The sequence below is a fragment of the Somniosus microcephalus genome, unplaced genomic scaffold (assembly GCF_052327205.1).
Source record: "Somniosus microcephalus isolate GS21.2 unplaced genomic scaffold, FLI_Smic_1.0 unresolved_chr4, whole genome shotgun sequence".
Classification (NCBI taxonomy): Eukaryota; Metazoa; Chordata; class Chondrichthyes; order Squaliformes; family Somniosidae; genus Somniosus; species Somniosus microcephalus.
In genome coordinates, this window is record NW_028225182.1 from 40679427 (window position 1) to 40706550 (window position 27124).

General features: G+C 48.3%; 1 protein-coding gene across 1 annotated transcript in view; it reads left to right on the forward strand.

Moving 5' to 3' along the window:
- Window positions 1-205: 205 nt before the first annotated feature.
- Window positions 206-27124, forward strand: part of LOC147090606 (zinc finger CW-type PWWP domain protein 1-like) — a 108971-nt gene continuing 82052 nt past the window's right edge. Inside the window, exons 1-5 of the mRNA XM_085977080.1 lie at window positions 206-285; window positions 1095-1189; window positions 4002-4064; window positions 6517-6857; window positions 10344-10422. Of these exons, the coding sequence (XP_085833206.1) occupies window positions 206-285; window positions 1095-1189; window positions 4002-4064; window positions 6517-6857; window positions 10344-10422 (658 nt within the window). The remainder of the gene's footprint in view (window positions 286-1094; window positions 1190-4001; window positions 4065-6516; window positions 6858-10343; window positions 10423-27124) is intronic.

Here is a 27124-nt window from a genome sequence, read left to right on the forward strand (position 1 = left end):
GGGGCGGCGGTGGGGGGAGCGGGGCGTTCTCCGGCCTGGGACTAGAGCAGGTGGGGTTCAGATCTGCCACACTTGCGGCAGCAGAACGGAGCCCAGGAATTTTGGGGCCCAGATATCTAACTCCAACTGGTACATCTTGCATTCTGTCTACAGCTTTAAACTAGTAAGAGATAAGAATTAAATACATAATAAAGGAATCTACAGTATGTATAAAATAAAGGCCACTCATTTATGGTTATCACAGAATAATGGACACAACTATGGAAGTAAGTCCCCAAAGTACCAGTAAGAAACCTGGAGTACCATTTAATGCAAATATTATTTGACTTACTCAGTCACTGTAAATCGACGGCACTGATGTTATCCCCTACATTGCACAAACACCCCCATTGTTATAAAACAGTGTAACCTCACTCGCGTTCAGCAATGCCATGGAAGATCTGCTCGTATATAATGTAATTAGTATGCAGGATTAGAACAGACGAGATGCCATTTTAAGTTTGGTCAGGGAGGATGTGCAGAAGGAATATCTCCGTGATCTCCTCCGCCCTTACACCCTCTCCCCCCCCCCCCCCCCCCCGAGGTCTCTGCGCTCCTCCAACTCTGGCCTCTCGCGCATCCCCGGATTTTTATCGCTCCTCCATTGGTGGCCGTGCCTTCAGCCGCCAGGGCTCTGAGCTCTGGAATTCCCCCCCCCCTAAACCTCTCCGCCTTTCTCCTCCTTCAAGTTGCTCCTTAAAACCTACCTCACCTGTCCTAATATCTCCTTATGCGGCTCGGTGTCAAATTTAGTTGGACAATCGCTCCTGCGGAAGCGTTATTATGTTTTGGCTACCTTAAAGGCGCGATATAAGTGCAAGTTGCTGTTGTTATGAAATAGCTGAACGAGAAAAGAAGATGAAAGGCTAAACTATAAAATAAGAGAAAACAGGCAGAAAGTGGGGTCAAACAGTTAGAACAACAACTTGTCATTTTAAAATTATGAACATGGAATTGTCAAAATAGTTGTAAAGTATGTAAGAAAATCATACTGAGTGAAGGACATTCTTTTAGATTTCCATTCCTCTTTACCCCCAGGGACAGAGCGTGTGAAGGAAGGAGAGCCGTGTTTACCAGATAATCATTGCGAACCAAATTAAACTGTTCAGAGAACTGAGGCACAGAGAGAGGACCATGAAAGACTTCGAAGGTGCAGTTGTGCTAATAATAACTTTCGATCTTGTATGTATTAAAACCTTGTGCATTGCGCGTTGTTTAAAAATGACAGTTTCGTAAAGATTCAAAACGAATAGGGTGGTGCGGCGGCGTATGGTTCCCTGGAGTGGAGTAATTCAGGTTCAGTCTCCCACCCCGCCCAGTTTTTTTTTTTCATCTCAGGAGTGCTGCTGTGGGAGAATTTGAGGGAATTTTAATCTAAAAAAAAACGGGTGGGAAGTTCAAGTGTTAAAAAATGAATCCCGACGTCGGGAAACCCTGCCAGGGTCAGCGAGGCGAGCAGTGGGTCTGCGGGGTGCAAAAGTGCACTGTGAAGGTAAGTGATGGGTGCAAGTGTGGAGAGGTGAGTATGTGAGGTGAGTGGAAAGTGATAGAAAATGTTCACTTACCTTTGTTTCTTCCTGAAAGTTTCAAGAGTTGGGGATGCGGAGACTCGCGCATCTCACCGGCAGAGATGACAGAATGGCTGCTGCATTCTCCGATGCAACATCCATCTAATTTCTGCTAAAGAAAGAGGCTTGATGAGTCTTGAATACAAGGACTCATCAAACAACAGAGAATGTCACAGAGCTGTCAAACGATGAAATGTCATACGCTGACGTTCTCTGTCACCGGCTTCCCCTTAGTTGGCCTGCTGAGCCCCGCTGGGCGGGTTTAACAAGGTCAATCAAGGGAACATAGTGTGGGTTGGCCACAAGTCGATGGAGGCTGGGCTGAAACCCGACAAGCAGCAGTCCCGCCTCCAACGTGCCCCCATTGATATAATCGCCTCCTGAATGTCAGGCGCTGCGTATAACGGGCGGCCGATCCCATCCCATCCCATCCCGCCAGACTTGCGCCACCGCCCAAGATGAATTTCTAGCTCAGTGCCTATATTGCCGTTGTGCCGGGGGACAATTGCCCTACGCGCTCTGTGTAGTGACATTGTAAGCGCGTTCATAATGAATTCCTCTGGTCTGTATTCCTAGCAAAATCATAAAACACATTCAAAAAAGATATCTTTGCAACAGAGCAAGCAGAACACTTTGTCCCATTGCTGTCACTGTATAGAAAATTAACAATACTTAATTGAAGAAAATAAAATGTGCGGGTGGCTTTTATTTGCTTAATGTTTAACTGTAGCAGTAACGTGGTTGATTTTTTTTTCCTGTGTTAATCAGATAGTGAGAGCAGCGGCGGCAATGTAATCACTGGTCATGTGGTCTATCTTGCAATAATTGAAAGTAGTCTTGTGAAAATGTGGTACAGGTACACTATCCCTTATCCGAAAGCCTTGGGACCAGCTGAGTTTCGGTTTTCGGAATTTTTCGGATTTCAGAAGGTATTATTATAAGACTGGGAAATTTGTACTTAATATAAATTGTAAAAGTTCAGGCTACCTCTTGCGACTGTTCCATGTCTCATAGAAACATAGAAACATAGAAGATAGGAGCAGGAGTAGGCCATTTGGCCCTTCGAGCCTGCTCCGCCATTCAACGAGATCATGGCTGATCATCCAAACCCTAGCACCCGGTCCCTACACCGACAGCCATCCCATCCAAGCCCTATCCCCGTAACCCCGTGTATTTAATCCCCCCTAACACTAAGGGTCAATTTTTATCATGGCCAATCAACCTAATTTCCCTTCCTGCTTCTCTGGAAAGCCGGATATCGTCTGACTCCTACTAAGCTGGCCCGCAAATCAGGTCGGGGGTTGGGTGGGGGCGGAGAAAAGAATATCGGACGGGCCGCGGTTCAGGTCGCGGGGGGGGCGGGGGGTCGGGGTCGGGGGGGGGCATCCGGGGGGGGAGAAAAGAATATCGGACGGGCCGCGGTTCGGGTCGGGTCGGGTCAGGGGGAGAAAAGAATATCGGACGGGCCGCTGCAGCTATCGGACGGGCTGCTGTATTGTTGGGTTCACTCTCCTGGTACCTCCTTCACACTGCCTGGCTCGGCCTGCAATCTCCTACCCAGGAGGGAACTCTGTGACCCTCTGCCCTGCTCAGCGTAAGTCGTGCGCCACTCTGGTCATGTCGTGCGCACGACTTACGCTGAACAAAAAAACTTTCGGTTTTTAGAGGTTTTCGGTTTTCGGAAGTTCAGATAAAGGATAGTCTACCTGTATCACACTGGTGCTGCCATACAGGTCCTACGGCCACTCTTCTCTTAGGCAGTCCCTCGGAACCGAGGATGACTTGCTTCCACATTAAAAATGAGTTTGCAGGTGACTGATGAGCCCAATGTGGGACCTACAGTCGCTGTCACAGGTGGGGCAGACGGTGTTTGTTGCCTTTCCAGAAGAAGGTGTAACCATCACCTTGCTCCTTGAGCTGGCCTTCCCCTGCCCGCTGGGTCTCACTTAGGGCGGCGCTGTCAATGTCAAAACGTCTGAGCTCCCGGGCAACATTAGCAGTACGGCGTTACGGTCTGTCGCTGTTGGGGTTGTCCATGAGGGTCCTGACTTTCCAGGTCCCGAACTTCATTTTAAAGGGTGGAAGATGCCTGTGCCTGAATTCTTTTAACGTGGGGTGGCCGTTGCACACCAGCTACCACACAGGCTTGACCGAGCAAGGTCTTGGTCCAATGGCAAGGGGATCCAAGACGAATGGAGACCAGGCTCTGCTACATCGGCCCAGCACACACACACACAAACATAATGCTACTGTCCTCCTCCCTCCTTCCCGCAGGTCCTCTCTGCCTGGGTTTCGTAGGATGCATTGTGGTCACACCCAATAAGATAACACACCATTTAAAAAAAAAGTTGAGCTTTTAATTGATTTGCATTTATTGTACTTGCCTTTCTCTAGAGCTGAGGAAACTGTGCTGCGCTGATAATTCTGGTGAGATTGAGATGTCTGCAGCAAGTAACGGTAGGTTATATATAGGTACCTCACTATACACATGGAGGTGCCAAGCACTCCTATATTTGCAGGGGAAAATGGGGCCTTTGTTTCATATTTTCACATCCTGACCAAGAACTATGCCTAAATAGACCTTTATCATGTAACATCTTTTAGGTATAGCCGTTGAAATTACATTGCACGGAGATTGCCACATTTGTATTAAATTCTTTTCAGTGCCGTTAACCTCTACCATCTAGAAGGACAAGGGCAGCAGGCGCACGGGAACACCACCACCTCCAAGTTCACCTCCAAGTCACACACACCATCCTGACTTGGAAATATATCGGCCGTTCCCTCATCGTCGCGGGGTCAAAATCCTGGAACTCCCTCCCTAACAGCGCTGTGGGAGCACCTTCACCACACGGACTGCAGCGGTTCAAGAAGGCAGCTCACCGCCACCTTCTCAAGGGGCAATTAGGGATGGACAGTGAATGCCGGCCTTGCCAGCGTCGCCCACATCCCATGAACGCATTAAAAAAATCCTTTATTTTAAATGGTTTAATGCTTCGTTTAAAATAACGGGCCAAGGAATTTCAAATGCAAGTTTGCACACAGCACAATTCCAAGGACATTGTTTCCACTTTATTCATGTGCCCTGTTTTGAAATGTCATTTCCTTTCCTGCTTTTGGTTCCCTCAGCCCTACGTGACGTGACATTCCCCTCACAGTGGCCTGCTGCCACATCTCTGCCAGTGCTGCTGTTGAGGTAGCTGCTAAGAGTTGTGTCTTTTTGGGCTGGGAGGGTGGGGGGGAGCGAGGGGGTAGGGGGACACACACACGACACATCCAGTCTGTGGTGCCTCTGTCCATGTTGGAAAGTGTCGCTGATGGCATGGCTAAAATCGGATACTCTCCTTGCAGGGAATAGCTACCGTTGTGTCTCAGATGAATGTGCAGAAAAGGAACAAGGAAAAGATACTTTGAAGAAGTACTTTTCGCCTCGATGGCCTTGTGTAGCAGACCAGAAGGTCCTCCTTAAGTTCCTGGTCTGAGTTAGGTGACCTCAGCCAGTGTGCTGGTTGATGCCATTACAAATGGCCTGAGCACCCTGGACTAGTTTTTACTCTTGATCACTATCAAGTGACTCTGGCTGGAAAGTGTCTGTGTGTGTGGATGAGGACAGCACAGGGCTTGGCTGTGATGCTCCTGTGGGGAAAATAGCCCAGTGACACCAAGGGCGCGATCTTGCCAGCCCTGGGGAGGCGGGTATGGAGGCGCGACTGCCGGGAAAATGGCAGAATTTGGGGGCGGGTGACTATCTCCAACAAGCGAGAGTCTAACCACCTCCCCATGACATTCAACGGCATTACCATCGCCGAATCCCCCACCATCAACATGCTGGGGGGTCACCATTGACCAGAAACTTAACTGGACCAGCCACATAAATACTGTGGCAACAAGAGCAGGTCAGAGGCTGGGTATTCTGCGGCGAGTGTCTCATCTCCTGACTCCCCAAAGCCTTTCCACCATCTACAAGGCACAAGTCAGGAGTGTGATGGAATACTCTCCACTTGCCTGGATGAGTGCAGCTCCAACAACACTCAAGAAGCTCGACACCATCCAGGCCAAAGCAGCCCGCTTGATTGGCACCCCATCCACCACCTTAAACATTCACTCCCTCCACCGCCGGCGCACCGTGGCTGCAGTGTGTACCATCTACAAGATGCACTGCAGCAACTCGCCAAGGCTTCTTCGGCAGCACCTCCCAAACCCGCGACCTCTACCACCTAGAAGGACAAGGGCAGCAGGCGCATGGGAACACCACCACCTCCAAGTTCCCCTCCAAGTCACACACCATCCTGACTTGGAAATATATCGGCCGTTCCTTCATCGTCGCTGGGTCAAAATCCTGGAACTCCCTCCCTAACAGCACTGTGGGAGCACCTTCACCGCACGGACTGCAGCGGTTCAAGAAGGCGGCTCACCACCACCTTCTCAAGGGGCAACTAGGGATGGGCAATAAATGCTGGCCTTGCCAGCGATGCCCAGATCCCATAAGCGAATAAAAAAAAAAGTTTTCTAAATCTTTGGGGGTCCAGGTCAGGTCCTAGGAATGAACCCACAGGTAAAATCGGGCGCCCCATGCTATACCGCCTGTTTTGCGTCCCCCGCCCGTGCCCAATTTTACCCCCATCCACTCCCAATTCAATTTCTTTTTTATTTCCAACCTTCCAATTTTCCTCCCCCTTGCTGTGGGGAAATGCTTGCTTTCTGCGTCGTACCATCCCAAACGGAGTGGTTCCGATCAGGAGCACAGCAGGTGGAGGATCATATGTGTGAACCCACGCCCTGCTAATCCATGGCGCGGTACTTCGGGGCGCCAGAGCGCAGCGCTATTTCTGTCGTGCGGAATGATTAAGAAAGCGTGTAATAGGGCAAATAAAAAGCGCCTTGTCACAAAAAATCTTTAAATATTCAGGTATCGAGAAGAACGTGAAGAAAGGTGCGAACTTTGTAGCTCCTGGTGGGAAGGACGACATCCTGAAGAAGAAGAAGAAAGAGGTGCCGTGTGAGAATTCCTCTGCCGTAATCGAGGGTCAGAACGGAGACAGCACGGACGGCACGAGTTCAGATATGGAAAGGAAGGGCCAGAAAAGCTTTGTACTGAAGAAAAAGATTGCTGTGTTAGAAAAGAAACAGGCCAAGACTTGTCCCGATGAAGGCTGTGTAGGCAAACCAGGAAAAGTCAGTAATAAGAGTGATGAAGTGAAGGCTAAACGCAAAAACAAGTGCGTTGGAGGCACAACTAAAACAAATAAGGTGTGGTTCTGAAATAAGCCAACTGCATATCTGGATAGATTAAAAACATGGCAAGATAAATACAGATAGTTCCTTAACATTCCCTGGATGTCAGAGTTTAAGTTAGAAAATTAACATGCAATCGTAGCTTGTGGGATGTTTAGTTAAAGGAAATGCCAAAACCTCTGATGGGCAAAGTTTAAAAAAAAGGTGTCAAGCCTACTCGGAGAGGGGTGGGTGAGTCGGGGGGGTGGTGGGGAAGTGAGAATACCTTGAAATGACACTGCAATCCCGGCATGTGAATGTTTAATGAGTTCATATTCAATTCCCCTGCCCTCTTAATGGAGATAGGAATCTGTTTGAACCAAAGTTAGAATAGTAATTTCATACAAAATGAGTTTGTCACTAATTGTGTACAATCCGGTTTCAGGTACAGTGGCTTCGAGACCAAGTGGGTAAAAACGGATCGCGTCCACTGCTGTTCGATTTGGGGTTGCCAACTCGGGTTGGGTGTATTCCGGGAGCTTTCATCACACGACCTCTTGTCTCCAATCACCCCGCCCCCACGCTCCCGTTATTGGTCACCCGACATGTTCACCCTTGTGGCGCACTGCTTTCCCACGCCAATTGGAAAGCAAACAGACTATATGACACCCAGTTGGATGATTCTTGACTGTCAGTCAAACAGCCTTTATCCTCATCTCCCATATTTCTTTTCATGTCCCTATGATTTTTCTCCCGGGTTGTTCGCAGCAGTGTCCGGGAGAGTAATCTTTAATTCCCAGTAAACCTTGGTGGGTTGGGCAAAACCTAGTTCGATTTCATATCTTTAAATATAAGAAAGGAGGACTAGATCTGATGTCAAGAAGAAAAGATGGAGATTGGTGTGAAGGAGAAAGGGCGAGTTTGATGTAAGAAAGGTGGAGTTTGGTGTTAAAGGGGAGAGAAAAAGATTTAGGCCTAGACAGCCTCACCAGGGCGCCGGAAGTTGCGCCCCGGAAGAAGTCGCGGCTGCCCGCCACAAATTCAGTTTCAGCGCCCCAAACGGAAGCGCGGCGCTACTCGAGGCGCCCTGCATCCCACTTGGGGTGCTGCAACTAAAGTTCGCGGCGCAACGTGCCGCAGCGCTACACGCTGCGGCACGGCGCGCTGCGGTACTGCAGGCCTTCCCTTCTTAAAGGGGAGGGGCCTGCTGCAGCGCAATCAGAGATCACGAGTGCCGGCAAAAGAGCCCGGCACCGAGGAGAAGTGCCGGGCTCTTGGGACACAGCCGGCACTCCGCAGGGTTGCGGGGGGGTGCCGAGGAGGCTGGGGACAACGGCGCGGCGAGGTGCTGGCAGGCGGCCAGCAAAAAAATTGGCCGCCCCGCACCTCAGCGCCTCTACCGCCGCAGGTAGGCCCCCCTGAACTGGTCGCAAATTGCGACCGGCGTTAAAGCAGGGGGCGCTACCAAATTTCGCGATCGGGGCATACAGCCTCACATTGGAATTGTGCAATAAAGGTGTACGAACACTTAACCTGTTTTATGAAATTACTTTATCTGCTGTTGTAACAGCCTGTTTAAAACAAGTGGTTAACATCTCTGTTAAAAAAAGCAGACAGAAGAATTTCATATTTATGTACAACAACTTGTATTTATATAGCTCCTTTAACGTAGTAAAACGTCCCAAGGCGCTTCACAGGCGTATTATAAAACAAAAAATTTGACACCGAGCCATATAAGGAGAAATTAGGGCAGGTGACCAAAAGCTTGGTCAAAGAGATAGGTTTTAAGGAGTGTCTTAAAGAAGGAAAGAGAGGTAGCGAGGCGGAGAGGTTTAGGCAGGGAATTCCAGAGCTTAGGGCCCAGGCAACAGATGGCATGGCCACCAATGGTTGAGTGATTATAATCAGGGATGCTCAAGAGGGCAGAATTAGAGGAGCGCAGGTATCTCAGGGGGTTGTGGGGCTGGAGGAGATTACAGAGATAGGGAGGGGCGAGACCATGGAGGGATTTGAAAATAAGGATTTTGAAATCGAGGCGTTACCGGACCAGGAGCCAATGTAGGTCAGCGAGCACAGGGGGTGATGGGTGAACGGGACTTGGTGCGAGTTAGGACACGGGCAGCTGAGTTTTGGATGACCTCAAGTTTACGTAGGGTGGAATGTGGGAGGCCAGCCAGGAGTGCGTTGGAATGGTCGAGTCTAGAGGTAACAAAGGCATGGATGAGGGTTTCAGCAGCGGATGAGCTGAGGCAATGGAGACGGGCGATGTTACAGAGGTGGAAGTAGGCGGTCTTTGTTATGCCGCGGATGTGTGGTCGGAAGCTCATTTCAGGGTCAAATATGACACTAAGGTTGCGAACAGCGTGGTTCAGCCTCAGACAGATGTTAGGGAGAGGGATGGAGTCAGTGGCTAGGGAACAGAGTTTGTGTTGGGGACCGAAAACAATGGCTTTGGTCTTCCCAATATTTAATTGGAGAAAATTTCTGCTCATCCAGAACTGTATGTCGGACAAGCAGTCTGAGAGACCGTGGAGGGGTCGAGAGAAGGGGTAGTGAGGTAGAGCCGGGTGTCGTCAGCGTACAAGTGGAAACTGACGCTGTGTTTTCGGATGATGTCGCCAAGGGGCAACATGTAGATGAGAAATAGGAGGGGGCCAAGGATAGATCCTTGGGGGACACCAGAGGTAACGATGCGGGAGTGGGAAGAGAAGCCGTTGCAGGTGATTCTCTGGTTACGATTAGATAGATAAGAATGGAACCAGGCGAGTGCAGTCCCACCCAGCTGGACGACGGTGGAGAGGTGTTGGAGGAGGATGGAGTGGTCAACCGTGTCAAAGGCTGCAGACAAGTTAAGAAGGACGAGGAGCGACAGTTTACCTTTGTCACAGTCACAAAGGATATCATTTGTGAGTGATGAGCGACGTTTCGGTACTGTGGTGGGGCGTAAACCTGATTGGAGGGATTCAAACATGGAGTTGCGGGAAAGTTGGGCACGGATTTGGGAGGCAACAACACGTTCAAGGACTTAGCGAGGAAAGGGAGGTTGGAGATGGGGCGGTAGTTTGCAAGGACGCAGGGGTCAAGGGTTCTTTTTGAGGAGAGGGGTGATGACGGCAGATTTGAGGGAGAGGGGGACAGTACTTGAGGAGAGAGAACCGTTAACAATATCAGCTAACATGGGATCCAGAAAAGGAAGTTGGGTGGTCAGCAGTTTGGTGGGAATAGGGTCGAGGGAGCAGGAAGTGGGTCTCATGGACAAGATGAGCGCAGAGAGGTATTGAGGGGAGATCGGAGAGATACTGGAGAAAGATGTGAGTTTAGGGCTAGGGCGGGTGGGGGGTGGGGGAACCTTAAGAGGAAGTTTGGCCCAGTATTAAACATTTGTTCACTTACACTGCACAACACAATGTTACGGTCATGATTGCTTGCATAGCAGCTGGGTAATAATTACCTGTAAACCTGTGGAATTTTTTCTTTTGATTGTATTTTTTTTTTAAGTGTTACCTTCGCTTATCTTTTCAGGAGATTCCAACACTCAGTGACAGTCAGTATGAAAAGCTCTTCCAGTCTGTAATAGACAACTCTCTAGAGGAATGCATAGGTACTGTACCTAGACGTATGATTAGGACTCTGTTCAGTCTTGCGCTGCACTGTGTTATGATTGTTAGTCAGTCCTCCCAGTAACAGTTACCCAGTAGGCAGTGGGTAAATTGTGGGCAGTGCATACCCGAAATCCTAATTTGCACTGCCAGCAGCTGAGGCACTTACCCAGCAGCAGGGACTCGAAAGATGCCGCCATTGTCTACTTAATGATAGAGCTCTGTTATATTCAGTAGCCACCTGAGCACGTTACAGACAAATATCTGTGGGTCCAACATCTTAGTGTAAGTGTGCTCGCTCCAAACCTCCACTGCTAAACCTTGCTGGACTTTCTGGGGTCGAGAGATTCCCTCATTAGATTATCCATAGTGGGCGCCCGCACCATTATGTGCCCATCTTAGGTGCCCGCCACCAGGAGGGGAAAGGGGGAGGAAATGCAGCACTGGCTAGCTGCTCGAGGAGAGTGCAAAGAGAACCTCCACTGCCCCCCCCCCCCTTTATAACAGTTTTCTGAACCTTTGAGGGGGTCCTGGTCAGGTCCTAGGTCTAAACCCATAGGTCGGCGTCAGTTGACATACGGGCCTGCTGGCTGTTTCTCAGGCCAGGGCTGAGGAAATCCCTGGCCTGGGAGTCCCCTCCTCTGGCTACATCCCATCTGACGCGGGCGATCTTGTTTGGGGTGGGGCAGAGTTTCTTCCCCAAACAAGGTCCTCCCGTGGTGCGTCAAAAGGCCTGCGGAGGTTTGTGCAATTGTCACCAAAGTGGATGGGGTGGTAACTGTTACATTTGAAATACATTTTTAATTCAGGTGAGATAAATAGCATTCAAAGAGACCTGCTAAGATATAACAGATGGATTTTAATACAGATAAAATAAGGTGCAGTAATGTATACACGATGAAGGGATGCACATTAGCATAGATGGAAAGGACTTTGGGTTAATTATTGATCACTTACTGAAAGTTGCATGTGAATCTGAAGCTGTTATCAGCAAAGTTGATGGAGATACTGGGACACATTCCACGAGCATTTGACAGTAAGTCAAAGCAATTTATTCTAACTAAGTTCCTCAGGGCAGTGTCCGAGGCCCAACCATCTTCAGCTACTTCATCAGTGACCCATCATAAGGTCAGAAGTGGGGATGTTCGCTGATGATTGCAGTGTTCAGTGCCATCTGCAACTCCTCAGATAATGAAGCAGTCCATGCCTGCATGCAGCAAGACCTGGACGACATTCAGGCTTGGGCTGATAAGTGGCAGGTAACATTCGCCCCACACAAGTGCCAGGCAATGACTGTCTCCAACGAGCGAGCGTCTAACCACCACCCTTTGACAATCAACAGCATTACCATCGCCGAATCCCCCACCATCGATATCCTGGGTGTCACCATTGACCAGAAACTTAACTGGACCAGCCACATAAATACTGTGGCAACAAGAGTCGGTCAGAGGCTGGGTATTCTGCGGCGAGTGTCTCACCTCCTGACTCCCCAAAGCCTTTCCACCATCTACAAGGCACAAGTCAGGAGTGTGATGGAATACTCTCCACAAAGCAATCCCCTTAATCGGCAGCCCATTCACCACCTTAAACATTCACTCCCTCCACCACCGGCGTACCGTGGTTGCAGTGTGTACCATCTACAAGATGCACTGCAGCAACTCACCGAGGCTTCTTCGGCAGCACCTCCCAAACCCGCGACCTCTTCCACCTAGAAGGACAAGGGCAGCAGGCGCATGGGAACACCACCACCTCCAAGTTCCCCTCCAAGTCACACACTATCCTGACTTAGAAGTATATTGGCCGGTCCTTTATCGTTGCTGGGTCAAAATACTGGAACTCCCTTCCACACGGACTGCAGCGGTTCAAGATAGGCAGCGCACCACCACCTTCTCAAGGGCAACTAGGGATGGGCAATAAATGCTGGCCTTGCCAGCGACGCCCACATCCAATGAACGAATTTTAAAAAAGTAGAAATTATTGATACGGCTGCATTTGGAACACTGTGTGCTACCTTGGGAACCCAATCTTTAATAGAGGATATGTGGAACAGGTGCCCAATAATATAGCATTATAGATGGGCCTGTGCCGGCTCGTTGTTAGAGCAATCTGAAACTAATTGTACTGCTCTGCTGTCTCCCCGTAGCCCTGTACTTCCTTTGCTTCAAATATTTATCCAGTTTTCCTGTAAAAGGTGCCGTAGTCTCTGCCCCCCACGCTATGTGACAAAGCAGTCCAGGCACCAACAACCTTTTGAGTAAAGAAGTTTCTCCTAACCTCTCTCCTCACTCTCTTCGAGTGGGATTGAATAGTGCATATGTGAGGACAAATGAACATGGCATAATTTTGCTTCATTTACCTTCAGGAGATTAAATGGGGAGAATGGAATCTAAGAGAGGGGAATTATAGAACGTAGGAACAGGAGGAGGCCATTCAGCCCCTCGAACCTGTTCCGCCATACGATTAGATCATATCTTAACTCTGTCTACCTGCATTTAGTTCCGTAACCATTAATACCCTTGCCTAACAAAAATCTAGCAATCTCAGTTTAGAAATTTTCAGTTGTCCCCCAGCATCGACAGCATTTTGGGGGGAGAGAGTTCCCGATTTCCACTCCCCTTTGTGTGAAGAAGTGCTGCCTGATATCACCCCTGAACGGCCTGGCTCTAATTTTAAGGTTACGCCCCCTTGTTCTGGACTCTCCCACCAGAGGAAATAGATTCTCTCTATCTACCCGATCCAATCCTTTAATCATCTTCAAAACACCTCAATTAGATCACCCCTTCTATATTCAAGGGAATGCCAGCCTAGTCTATGCAACCTGTCCTCATAATTTAACCCTTTTAACTCTGGTATCATTCTAGTGAATTTGCGCTGCACCCCCTCCAAGGCCAATACATCCTTCCTTCCTGAGGAGGGGGCTTGATCGGCTTTTTCTTATTCCATACTTTTTTTCTTAAACGTATTTAAAAAAAAAGTTCTCCCTCCCCTCCTAAAAATGCTGAGTCATGCAGGGGTTTGGTTTCACAGGTACGGCAGCCTTGCAGTACCTCACCCAAGCAACCATTCTTCATGCATGAGCCCAGACAATGAGTGTCGGCAGGATGTTCAACTGTGAGGGGTAGTACATCCGAGTGGAAATGTGTCCTTGCAGCTACAGTCACTGAATAGCGATCAGGACTGGAAATCGAGGCTGAGTTTTCCCTCCCTAACCCAGAGGTGCGGAGGCTAATTGTAGCACCTCTACTACAGGCCTGTCAGAGACCAGCTAATTCAGCACAGATGGTGGTAAAGGTAGCAGAGTGGTAATGTTACTGGATGAGTAATCCAGAGGCCAGGACTAATGATCGGAGACAAAGGGGGGTGATTTTGTCAATGGGGGCGCGTTGGAGGCGGGACTCCTGCTTGTTGGGTTTTAGTCCCGCCTCCATCGACTTGTGGCCAACCCACTCTACTTTCCCTTGATTGACCTTGTTAAGCCCGCTCAGCGGGCTTAGCAGGCCAATTAAGGGGAGGCCGGTTACAGAGAACGTTGGCGTATGACGTTTCATCTGTCAAAAATTTTTGACAGATGAATTGTCATCGTTTGACAGCTCTGTGAAGCTGTCAAACACGGACATTCTCTGTTGTTTGATGAGTCCTTGTATTCAAGACTCATCAAACCTCTTTTGTGAGCAGAAATTAGATGGTTGTTGCATTGGAGAATGCAGCAGCCATTCTGTCATCTCTGCCGGTGAGATGCGAGAGTCTCCGCATCCCCAACTGTTGAAGCCTGCAGAAAGAAACAAAGTAAACATTTTCTATCACTTTCCACTCACCTCACATACTTACCTCTCCACACTTGCACCCATCACTTACCTCCACAGCGCACTTTTGCACCCCTCCGACCCCCGCAGACCCACTGCCGCGCCTCTGCTGGAAAAATGGGGATAATCCTCTTAACTGCCTGTTAACTACCTGTTAACAGGCAGTTAAGTGGCTGTAATCCCCTTCCCGCCTGCAGGAGACCCATCGCAGGTCGGCTACCCGCCTCCTGGAAAGATGGCACAGAGGCGGGTTGGGGGGGGGTGCGGGATGGGTACCCGCCCCAGATTCAGCCATTTTCCCGGCAGTCTCACCTCCAAACCCGCCTCCCCAGGGCTGGCACGATCACGCCCAAGAGTTCATAATCCCACCACGGCAGCTGGGGAATTTAAATTCAGTTAAAACAATCTGGAATAAAAAGTAGTATCAGTAATGGTGACCATGAAACTACTGGATTGTCGTGAAACCCTGTCTGGTTCACCAATGTCCCTTAGGGAAGGAAATCTGCTCTCTTTACCCAGTCTGGCCTAAATGTGACTCCAGACCCAACAGCAATGTGGTTGACTCTTAACTGCCCTCTGAAATGGCCTCAGTTGTCAAGAAGGTGGCTCACCACCACCTTCTCAAGGGCAATTAGGGATGGATCTAATTCTTCTTCTTCTTCTTAGGCAGTCCCTCGGAACCGAGGATGACTTGCTTCCACACTAAAAATGAGTTCTCAGGTGACTGATGAGTCCAATGCGGGACCTACAGTCTCTGTTGCTGTTGGGGTTGTCCATGAGGATCCTGATGTTCCAGGTCCCGAATTTCATTTTAAAGGGTGGAAGATGCCTGTGCGTGAATTCTTTTAACGTGGGGTGGCCGTTGCACACTAGCTACCACACGGGCTTGACAGAGCAAGGTCTTGGTCCAATGGCAAGGGGATCCAAGACGATTGGAGACCAGGCTCTGCTACATCGGCCTAGCACACACACACAAACATACTGCTACTGTCCTCCCTCCTTCCCGTAGGTTCGCTCTGCCTGGGTTTCATAGGCTGCAGTGTGGTCCTCCCTACTCTGCTGCTGGCCCACGCTGGGCCTTGACTTATCAACTTACATAGTACCTGTACAGGAAACTTTTTTTTATCCGGGACCGACGTGGTGCCGGTTCATCAACAATTCCGGATAACCGAACGCTATAGTAAAAGATACGGAGCTGAGAGCTCCGTATAAAGCAACAAACCCTGTTGCTTAGCAACAGGTGCAGAACAATGGCCACAAGTTCCAAGCGTCTCTGTAGCTTAGCAACAGCTGCAGCCACACCCTTGCACAGCAACAGATGGAGGAAGGCAAGTAATAAAACTTACCTGAACCTACTCCTGAATTTTGCCGGTTAACCGAGATTTCCGGTTATTTAGGTGCCGGTAAATCGAAAGTTTCCTGTAACAGTTTTAGACAGGAGAACACCATCCGTCCATCTAGCCCTCCTAACCACAGTATTTGGTAGATATCTAAAAGCCCTGTATCACATTTCTTGACAAGGTTCTGATTAGTTCCTCTTGAACCCATTAAGGTTTCTTGTTCCACCATCCGTGCCGATAATTTGCTCCACATACTTACCACACTTTTGGTAAAAAAAAATTACTCCTGCATTTCCTATGTTCTGTTTTCTTTAATTTGTTAAGATGACCCCTTGTGCCAGCGATGCCCGCATCCCATGAATGAATACAAATAAGGGCCCAAACCTTTTAGATCTGCATCACTCAGTACTTCCATTCTTTTATAATATAAACAGAAAAGGCTGGGAATGCTTTCGAAAGGTCATCGACCTGTAAACGGTAACTCTGTTTCTCTCTCTCCACAGATGCTGCCTGACCTGCTGAACGTTCCCAGCATTTTCTGTTTATATTTCAGATTCCCAGCATCCGCAGCATTTTGCTTTTTCTCTTCCATTCTTTTATCCTTCTCTACAGTACTTACTGGGTAAAAAAAAAAGCAACAGCTCACTCACATCCCATACTTGTGTCTGTCTCAGTGTGAACTCCTATACAGGTACAGTTGAATCTCATCCAGTACAAAGGAGGTTATGTGTGTGTCATTCTAATACAATGTTAGATTGATACGCTAGAGTTACTACCCCATTTCCCTTTGGGGGACCAGGGAATGCAGACATTTCACCCAGTGACCTCTGGCTATTTACCTCCTTCCAGCAATGAAATTCCTCTTTTAATGAAAAGAAAAGGGAGAATGCGTGTTTATCTTGATCATTCGCCGACAAAGTTGCATTCTCAGAAACCACAAATTTCAAGGCTGCATGTCCCAGCGATTCCGTTAGCAGGTTAATGATGGAGGAAAAGCAGGCATTCTTCTGGTTTTTGTTAAAAGGGGAATTTTAAGCCCTGAATCCACTCGGGAGAGCCTACAACTGCAGAATGTAAACAGTGTTTGGAAGAACTGGACTCAGTGAGCCTATAGACCGTTTCTCATTCCAGCTTTTATTATGTTATTAGGTTGTCAGTGTTGGTTACTGTAAGCGTCGAGTAAGCGATGATACATGAGTGCTTATCCATATCTGTACAGTATTCTCCATTTTATACCGCGTCCTCCATCTGCACTCTCAGACCATATTCTGCACCTGTACTTTGCAAAATAAGAGCATTATGGACTGGAAACACACAGCAGGCAGATATTTCAAAAGAAAAAGGACAAGTTAACATTTCAAAGTAAACAAGGTCCCTTTGGGGTTGAAGCAGCTCAAAAGTGGAAAAGAAAGAGATATCGGAGACGAGATGAACCCTGAAGTGGTTCAGAGTGAGATGAGTGATAATTATGATGGATAAAAGAAACATTTTAAAATAAATTATTTGGGCTAAAGGAAGGTAAATCACTGGGGCCCACTAGGCTACATCCGAGGATCCTGAGGGAGGAAGTTGCCGAACCCCTAAAAATTATATTTCCGAGCTCTATTGAGCGCGGATGTGCGCCGGCGGCCTGGAGAATGGCCAATAATACCAATTTTTTAAAAGGGAGACAGAGCTAGTATGCATAATTATAGGTCCCAGTTAGTTTAACATCTGTGTCAGCCTAGGCTCAGTTGGTAGCATTCTTGCCTCCAAGTCAGAAGGTTGTAGGTTCATGTTTCACTCCAGAGACTTGAGCACATAATCCAGACTGACAGTTCAGTGCAGTGCTGAAGGAGTTGAATCTGCCGCCTGTCGGATGAGACATTAAGCCGAGGCCCTCTCTGCCCTCTCAGATGGACGTAAAGGATCCAGTGGCACTATTTGAAGAATAGTGGCACTATCCTGGCCAATGTTTATCCCTCAACTAACACCATTAAAAAAAAAATCCAGACCATCTGGTTATTTATCTTATTGCTGTTTGTGGGGGTTTGCTGTGCGCCAACTGGCTGCTGCGTTTCCTACATTACAACAGTGATTACAATTCAAAAGTATTTAATTGGCTGTGACGTGCTTTGGGATATTATGAGGTTGTGAAAGGCGCTATTTAAATGCAAATTATTTCTTATCTGTGGTAGGGAAAATTTTGGAGTCTCTAATTAGGGATGAAATTACAACGTATCTAGATAAAGAAAAAGTACAGGAAACTTTCTGGTATCCGGCACTGACGGGACCGAGTTGGTGCCGTACCATCAAAACTGCCGTATAAACCAGCGCTAATGTTAAAACATACAGAGCTTTTCAGCTCCGTGTGAATCAACAAACCCTGTTGCTTAGCAACTGCTTCAAAACAGTCGGCTGCAGCTGCAAGCGTCTCTAGCTGAAGCTGTTGCTTAGCTACAGACCTTGCAGAGCCTGACTGGGGAAAAAAAAAGCAACGAGAAGTAAAAAAACTTACAGGAAACGGCTCCTGAATTTTGCTGGTAGATAGAGCTTTCCGGACTTTTAACCTCCGGTTAAACGAAAGTTTCCTGTAGTTAGAAGTAGCCAGCACAGATTTCAAAAGGGACAATCGTGCTTGACAAATCTTATCCACAGTGTCAGTTGTGGCTCAGTAGTCAAATGCTCACTACGTTCTGACGAAGGGTCCTCGACCAGAAACATTGACTCTGTTTCTCTCTCCTCAATGCTGCCTGAGTGTTTCCAGCATTTCCTGTTGTTATTTCAGATTTCCAGCATCCACAGTATTTTGTTATTGTAGTAGAATGCTCGCCTCTTGAGTCAGAAGGTTGTGGGATCAAGTCCCACTCCATGGGACTTCAGCATAAGGCTGACACTCCCAATGCAAAACTGAGGGAGTGTTGCACTGTCGGATGAGACGTCGAACTGAAGCTCTGACTGCCCTCTGAGCGAGACGTAAAAGATCCCATGGCACTATTTCGGTGTCCTGGGCCAATATTTATCCCTCAACCAACACCACTAAAAAAAACCCAGATTATCTGGTCATTATCACATTGCTGTTTGTAGGAGCTTGCTGCGTGCAAATTGGCTGCTGCATTTCCTACATTACAACAGTGACTACACTTTCTTTTTTTTTGTTTGTTTTTATGGGATGTGGGCATCGCTGGCAAGGCCAGCATTTATTGCCCATCCCTAGTTGCCCTCGAGAAGGTGGTGGTGAGCCGCCTTCTTGAACCGCTGCAGTTCGTGTGGTGAAGGTGCTCCCACAGTGCTGTTAGGGAGGGAGTTCCAGGATTTTGACTCAGCGACGGTGAAGGATCGGCGATATACTTCTAAGTCAGGATGGTGTGTGACTTGGAGGTGGCGGTGTTCCCATGCGCCTGCTGTCCTTGTCCTTCTAGATGGTAGAGGTCGTGGGTTTGGGAGGTGCTGCAGTGCATCTTGTAGATGGTACACACTGCAGCCACAGTGCGCCGGTGGTGGAGGGAGTGAATGTTTAAGGTGGTGGATGGGGTGCCTATCAAGCGGGCTGCTTTGTCCTGGATGGTGTCGAGCTTCTTGAGTGTTGTTGGAGCTGCACTCATCCAGGCAAGTGGAGAGTATTCCATCACACTCCTTACTTGTGCCTTGTAGATGGTGGAAAGGCTTTGGGGAGTCAGGAGGTGAGACAGTCGTTGCAGAATTCCCAGTCTCTGGCCTGCTCTTGTAGCCACAGTATTTATGTGGCTGGTCCAGTTAAGTTTCTGGTCAATGGCGACCCCCAGGATGGTGGGGGATTCGGCGATGGTAATGCCGTTGAATGTCAAGGGGCGGCGGTTAGTCTCTCACTTGTTGGAGATAATCATTGCCTGGCACTTGACCTGAAGCCATGCGACTTCATGGGGTCCGGAGTCAATGTTGAGGACTCCCAGGGCCACTCCTTCCCGACTGTATACCACCGCCCTGGTGGGACAGGACATACCCAGGGATGGTGATGGAGGAGTTTGGGACATTGGCTGAAAGGTATGATTCTGTGAGTATGACTATGTCAGGCTGTTGCTTGACTAGTCTGTGGGACAGCTCTCCCAATTTTGGCACAAGTCCCCAGCTGTTGGTGAGGAGGACTTTGCAGGGTCGACTGGGCTGGGTGTGCCGTTGCCATGTCCGTACTGAGTGGTCCGTCCGGTTTCATTCTTATTATTTTGTTTTGTAGCGGTTAGTTACTTGCTAGGCCATTTAAAAGCCACCTATAGGCCAGACCAGGTAAGGACGGCAGATTTCCTTTCCTAAAGGACATTAGTGAACCAGATGGGTTTTTACGACAATCTGATAGTTTCATGGTTACCATTACTGATACTAGCTTTTTATTCCAGATTTAATTAATTGAATTTAAATTCTCCAGTTGGTGTGGTGGGATTGGAACTCATGTTCCAGTGGATCATTAGTCCAGGCTTCTGGATTACTAGCCCAGGGACATTACCACTACGCTACCATTCCCTACAGTTGGAAGTGGGAAGCAGTGTCCCTAGGGTGCAGTTCTGAGGCCACTTCTGACCAATGATTTGGATGTAGGCCTGGAGGGCGTGGTGTTGAAATTTGCTGATAATACCAAAATAGGAAGGATATAGTTAATTCCTTAGCAGACCAAAAGAAGCTGCAAAGGGATATTGATAAGATGGGGGACTGGGCTAAATATTGGCAAATGGAATTCAGCATCAGTAAGAGTGAGGTGATATTAAAAAAAAGCAGTAATTATACTCTGAATGGAAGTAGGCTCGGTGCTGTGGTTGAGCAGAGGGATTTGGGGAGACAGGTTCACAGGATATTAAAGGCAGCACCAGGTAGATAAGGCTGTAAAAAAGCTAAAGAAGTATATAGAATATAAAAGCCAAGTGGTAATATTGAGCCGCTTTAAAACCTTAATAAGACCTCGGTTAGAGTACTGGGATCCACACAATAGGAAGGATATTGAAGCTTTAGAGAGGGTGCAACACAGGTTTACTCGGATGCCGCCTGGTATGAGGGAATACAAATAAAGACTTGAAAAATTGGGCCTTTTTTTTTGTTAAAGCAATGCAGATTACGGGGGATATGATAGAAGTGTTTAAAATTATGAATGGATGGGACAGGGTAAATAAAAGCATACTGTCTCCAGTAGTTGAGGGGTCTAGAACGAAAAGCAATGGATACGATATTAAAAGTAATAGATTTACAACAGAGAGCAAGAGAAACGTCGTGAGGCTGTGGAATTCACTTCCAGGGTTAGTGGTTGTAGCAGAAAACTATATGAGCGTTCAAAATTAGATTGGAAAAGTGAATAAAGGAGAGGGGTTGAAGGGATAAAGGAACAGGGTGGGTAAATGTGATCAGGGCTATTTGTTCGTACGGAAGGTAAACACTGACATGGACTGGTTGAGCCTGTTTATGTGTTGTAATTTCTGCTTATGTATTTCTTTCTTGGCAATGGAAGATTGGAACCAAGTCAGTCTTCTGTAGTAGTGTTGAGAATTCGATACCTGAGCTAGGCAGGATGTGACAAGTGGTGTTCCCCCGGGATCGTTTTTAAATTCATTCACGGGATATGGGCATCGCTGGCAAGGCCAGCATTTATTGCCCATCCCTAACTGCCCTTGAGAAAAAAAGAAAGACTTGCATTTATATAGCAACTTTCACAACCACCGGACGTCCCAAAGCAGTACTTTTTTGAAGTGTAGTCACTGTTGTAATGTGGGAAACACAGCAGCCAATTTGCACACAGCAAGCTCCCACAAACTGCAATGTGATAATGACCAGATAATCTGTTTGTTATGTTAATCAAGGGATAAATATTGGCCAGGACACCAGGGATAACTTCCCTGCTCTTCTTTGAAATAGTGTCATGGGATCTTTTACATCCACCTGAGAGAGCAGACAGAACCTTGGTTTAACATCTCATCCGAAAGACGGCACCTCCAACAGTGCAGCACTCCACTGGAGTATCAGCCTAGATTTTTGTGCTCAAGTCCCTGGAGTGGGACTTGAATCCTCAACCGTCTAACTCAGAGGCAAGTGTGCTACCCACTGAGCCACAGCTGACACTTGAGAAGGTGGTGGTGAATCACCTTCTTGAACCACTGCAGTCTGTGCTTATTATAGTTTATCGTAGTGGTTTGGTACAACTGAGTGGCTTGCTAGGCCACTGCAGAGGGCAGTTAAGAGGCAACCACATTGCTGTGGGTCTGGAGTCACATATAGGCCAGACTGGGTAAGGACCACAGATTTCCTGAAGGACATTAGTGAACCAGTTGGGTTTTTACAACAATCCAGTAGTTTTTACTAGCTTTTTATTCCAGATTTATTTAATTAACTGAATGCCTTGGTAGAATTATGAACTCATGTCATTAGTCCAGGCCTCTGGATTACTAGTCCAGTAGCATAACCACTATGCTACTGTTCTGGGGCCTCAGCATTTCGCCATGTACTTGGATGAAGGAACAGAGAGTTTGCAAATGACACTGAGTTAGGCACAGTAGATAGTGTAGACAGAAGCACGATGTTACAAACAGACATAGATAGAATAAGTGAGTGGGCAAAACTATGGCAGAAGATTTCAATGTCGGAAAGTGTGAGGTCATCCACTTTGGATCTGAGAAAGGCCAATCGCTGTGGAGTTACAAAAGGACTTAAGTGGCCAAGTGGAGTTACAAAAGGACTTAAGTGGCCAAGTACACAAATCACTAAAGGCTAGTGGACAGGTACAAACGTAATCAAAAAAGGCAAAAGAGTTTAAAGGGTTAAATTACGAGGACAGGTCGAATAAACTTGGCTTGTATTCCCATGAGTTTAGATGGTTGAGGGGCGACCTGATCAAGGAGTTTATAATGCTAAAAGGAGTTGATAGGGTAGATACAGAGGCCGCGATTTTGCAAATGGATGCGGCTTGGGAGCGGGTCAGCTGGTTTACGGGTTCCAGTCCCGCCCCCCAACTGCATCTGGCCAACGAACGTGATTTTACGTCGATTGACCTTGTTAAGCCCGCCCTGCGGGTTTGCCGGCCAATTAAGAGGAAGCCGGTGTCAGATGATGTCATTTGATCACGCGTCATCAAATGCACTTTTTCTTTGACAGCTCATTTCTCAGTGTTTGACAGCATTGAGGTGCTGCAAACACTGACAATGACTGTTCACAGGTGAGCTCTTGCAGCTAGGCTCTCCAGTGACTCCCTCCTTAGGCTGGAACAGATGGCAGCTGCAGGTGAAGTGACAGAAGCGATCTATCACTGGTGAGAGAGGTTCTCCCAATGAGGTGGGACTAGACAGCCAATTCAAAACTTGTTACCTACAGAAAAGTGTAAATGCATTAAAAATGATTTTCCCAACATTTCCTTACTCACCAGTGCACCATTGTATCCTTCACACCACTTCTGCAGCTGTCATCAATGCAGAAACATTACAGCAGACTCACAACGCACCACACTTACCTGTGTGGTGCCCGGACGTTGGGAAACCCGAGGCAAAAGCGGCAACATTGAAAAAGAGCCTGTTAACAAGTATCAGGTACCTGTTAACAGCCAGGTAAGTGGCTATAATCCTCTTCCCGCTGCTACGTGTCGGGTCCATGCGCAAATCGGGGACCCGACACTTGGGAAGGTTGATTGGAGGCGGGTTGACAACGGGTTTCTTACCCGCTGTCAATCTTTGCCATTTTGACAGCGGTCCCGCCTCCAATCCCGCACTCTGAGGACCGGCAAAATTCCGGCCAGAGAAACTATTTCCTCTGGTGGGGGGAGTCCAGAACAAGGGGGCATAACCTTAAAATTAGAGCCAGGCCGTTCAGGGGTGAAATCAGGAAGCACTTCTTTGCACAAAGGGTAGCGGAAATGTGGTATTCTCTCCCCCAAATAAGCTGTGGATGCTGGGGGGTCAATTGAAATTTTAAAGATTGAAATTGATAGTTTTTTTGTTAGATAAGGGCATTAAGGGTTATGGAACAAAGGTGGATAGATGGAGTTAAGATACAGAGCAGCCAGGATCTAATTGAATGGCGTAACAGGCTAGGGGGGCTGAATGGCCTCCTGTTGCTGTGCAGAGCTCCAGGGCACTGTTGATGATTGACCAGACAGCCTGACTGGCTAATGGGATATGGAGAGGGGTAGACTGGTTGGGAGGTATGATTCTTCTCTCTGGGTCCAGATAACTCTGCAAACCTGTACCCTAGGTAGGTTCCGGCTGGACGTGCAGTGGGAAGCTTAGACGCGCTCTGTGATTGTAGGCTGCTTGGTTTTAGCTGATTAAGCATCAAAAGAAAGAAAGACTTGCATTTATATAGCGCCTTTCACGACCACTGGACATCCCAAAACGCTTTACAACCAATGAAGTACATTTTTTTGAAGTGCATTCAGTGTTGTAACATAGGAAACGCGACAGCCAATTTGCACACAGCAAGGTCCCACAAACAGCAATGTGATAACGACCCGATAATCTGTTTTAGTGATGTTGATTGAGGGATAAATATTGGCCAGGACACCGGGGAAGAACCCTTCTTCGAAATAGTGGCTGTGGGATCTTTTACATCCACCTGAGAGGGCAGACGGAGCCTCGGTTTAATGTCTCATCCGAAAGACGGCACTTCCAACAGTGCAGCGCTCCCTCAGTACTGGCACTGGGAGTGTCAGCCTAGATATTGCCCCACTGCGGGCCAAGAACGGAGAGGTACTCATCAAGGACAGAGAGGCAGTCAGTGCCCGCTGGAAGGAGCACTTCGAAGATCTCCTTAACCACGACCCTGTCTTCGACACGAGTGTCCTCAACTCCATCCCGCAGCATGCTACCCGCCACCATCTCAGCACAACCCCAGACCGGCATGAGGTTGAAAAGGCCATCCGACAACTGAAGAACAGCAAGGCCTCAGGAGCAGATGGAATCCCCGCCGAGGCACTAAAGCATGGCGGAGAAGCACTACGAATTCATGAACTCATTTCTCTTATCTGGAAGGAGGAGAGCATGCCAGGGGATCTCAGAGACGCCGTAATTGTGACCATCTTCAAGAAAGGTGACAAGTCCGATTGCGGTAATTACAGAGGAGTTTCCCTGCTGTCTGCCACAGGGAAAGTCATCGCAAGAATCCTCCTAAATTGCCTTCTCCCAGTGGCCGAAGAGCTCCTCCCAGAGTTGCAATGCGGATTCCGCCCACTAAGGGGCACAATGGACATGATCTTCACCGCACGTCAATTACAAGAGAAATGCAGGAAACAGCACCAACCGCTGTACATGGCCTTCTTTGATCTCACAAAGGCCTTCGACACTGTCAACTGTGAGGGGTTATGGAGTGTCTTCCTCAAATTTGGCTGCCCTCAAAAGTTTGTCACTATCCTCCGCCTGCTTCACGACGACATGCAAGCCGTGATTCTGACCAACAGTTCCACCACAGACCCAATTCACGTACGAACCGGGGTCAAGCAAGGCTGTGTCATCGCACCAACGCTCTTCTCGATCTTCCTTGCTGCTATGCTCTACCTCAGTAAGCTCCCCACTGGAGTGGAGCTAATTTACAGAACAAACGGGAAACTGTTCAACCTCCGTCACCTCCAGTCCAGATCCAAGATCGTCCCATCCTCTGTCGTTGAATTACAGTATGCAGACGACGCTTGCGTCTGCGCTCACTCGGAGGTCGAACTCCAAACCATCGTCAACACCTTCACCGAAGCGTACGAGAGCATGGGCCTTACACTAAACATCCGTAAGACAAAGGTCCTCTACCAACCTGCCCCTGCCACACAGTACTGCCCCCCCGATTATCAAAATCCACGACAAGGCCTTGGACAACGTGGACCACTTTCCATACCTCGGGAGCCTACTGTGAACAAGGGCAGATGTTGACGACGAAGTCCAACACCGCCTTCAGTGTGCCAGTGTAGCCTTCGGTTGCCTGAGGAAGAGAGTGTTTGAAGACCAGGACCTCAAACCCGGCACTAAGCTCATGGTCTACAGAGCAGCAGTGATACCCGCCCTGCTGTATGCCTCGGAGACATGGACCATGTACAGCAGGCACCTCAAAGCATTGGAGAGGTACCACCAACGTTGCCTCTGCAAGATCCTGCAAACCCATTGGCAGGATAGGCGCAGCAACGTCAGTGTTCTTTCTCAGGCCAACATCCCCAGCATCGAAGCTTTGACCACGCTCGATCAGCTCCAATGGACGGGTCACATTGTCCGCATGCCTGATACGAGACTCCCAAAACAAGCGCTCTACTTGGAGCTCCGGCACGGCAAGAGAGTCCCAGGTGGGCAGAGGAAACGCTTCAAGGACACCCTCAAAGCCTCCTTGAAAAAGTGTAACATCCCCACCGACACCTGGGAATCCCTGGCCCAAGACCACACAAAGTGGAGGAGAAGCATCCGGGAAGGTGCTGAACACCTCGAGTCTCTTCGCCGGGAGCAAGCGGAAGCAGCGCAAGGAGCGCACGTCAACCCAAGCACCCCACCCACCCGCCCCTTCAACCACCGTCTGCCCCACCTGTGACAGAGACTGTAGGTCCTGCATTGGACTCATCAGTCACCTGCGAACTCATTTTTTAATGTGGAAGCAAGTCATCCTCGGTTCCCAGGGACTGCCTAAGAAGAGAAGAGAAGATTTGTGCTCAAGTCCCGTTGCACATTACATTTGGCTTGGCTTTTGCCAGCCTGCACTGAAGCTCCCTGGACGTATGTAAGTAGGGTGTGTCCCTACAGGAAAACGGTGTGTTCAAATCAGGCAGCTAGAAACCACCTCTGGATTTGTCGGTAGTTTGCTGGGGAGACTCTTAAACAAGGTGGCGGGTTTCTGTGCATGTTACACATCTGACTGACTAAAAAAAAAATGTCAAAACCAGTTCTGCAGATGGGGTAAAGGCAGGGGAACTGGACTAAGCGGATAGCTCTTTCAGAAAGCTGCAAAGGGCCAAAAGGCCTTCCCTGGGGTAAAATTCTGTATCAGAAAAATTAGCATTTTAGCATGTGCAGTAAGGAAGTGGGCCACTAGAGGATGCTCTTAGTCTCAAAACAAACAAGAGCAAGCAGACACGGTGCACGGTTAAGTAAAAGGGCCCCGAAAATCTGTAGGTCAGCTGGTCAGTGAGATGAGTCGGGAACCTCCGGCACTGACCCAGTCAAAGTATGCGAGTCTAGGGGAGGTTTCCTCATTAAACTATCAGTGGCAAAACCAGGGAATCGCGGCATAGGCTGTCTGTACTGGAGGGGGAGTGGTGCCAGGGCCAATCCGTACTCTTCCATTGCCCCCCCACCTCCGGGAAGCATTCTGTAATTGACCCATTGAACCCCTTTAAAAGGGGGAGTAAAAAGATAAATCAAACATTTTTGAAATCTTCAGGGGTCCATGCATTACCGGACCAGGTAGGCTCATCTAGAAGGATGACATGTTTTATTTCACTTAAAGAAAGACTTGCATTTATATAGCGCCTTTCACGACCTCAGGACGTCCCAAGGCACTTTACAGCCAACGAAGTACTTTTGAAGTGCAGTCACTGTTGTAATGTGGGCAACACGGCAGACAATTTGCGCACAGCAAGCTCCCACAAACAGCAATGTGATAGTGACCAGATCATC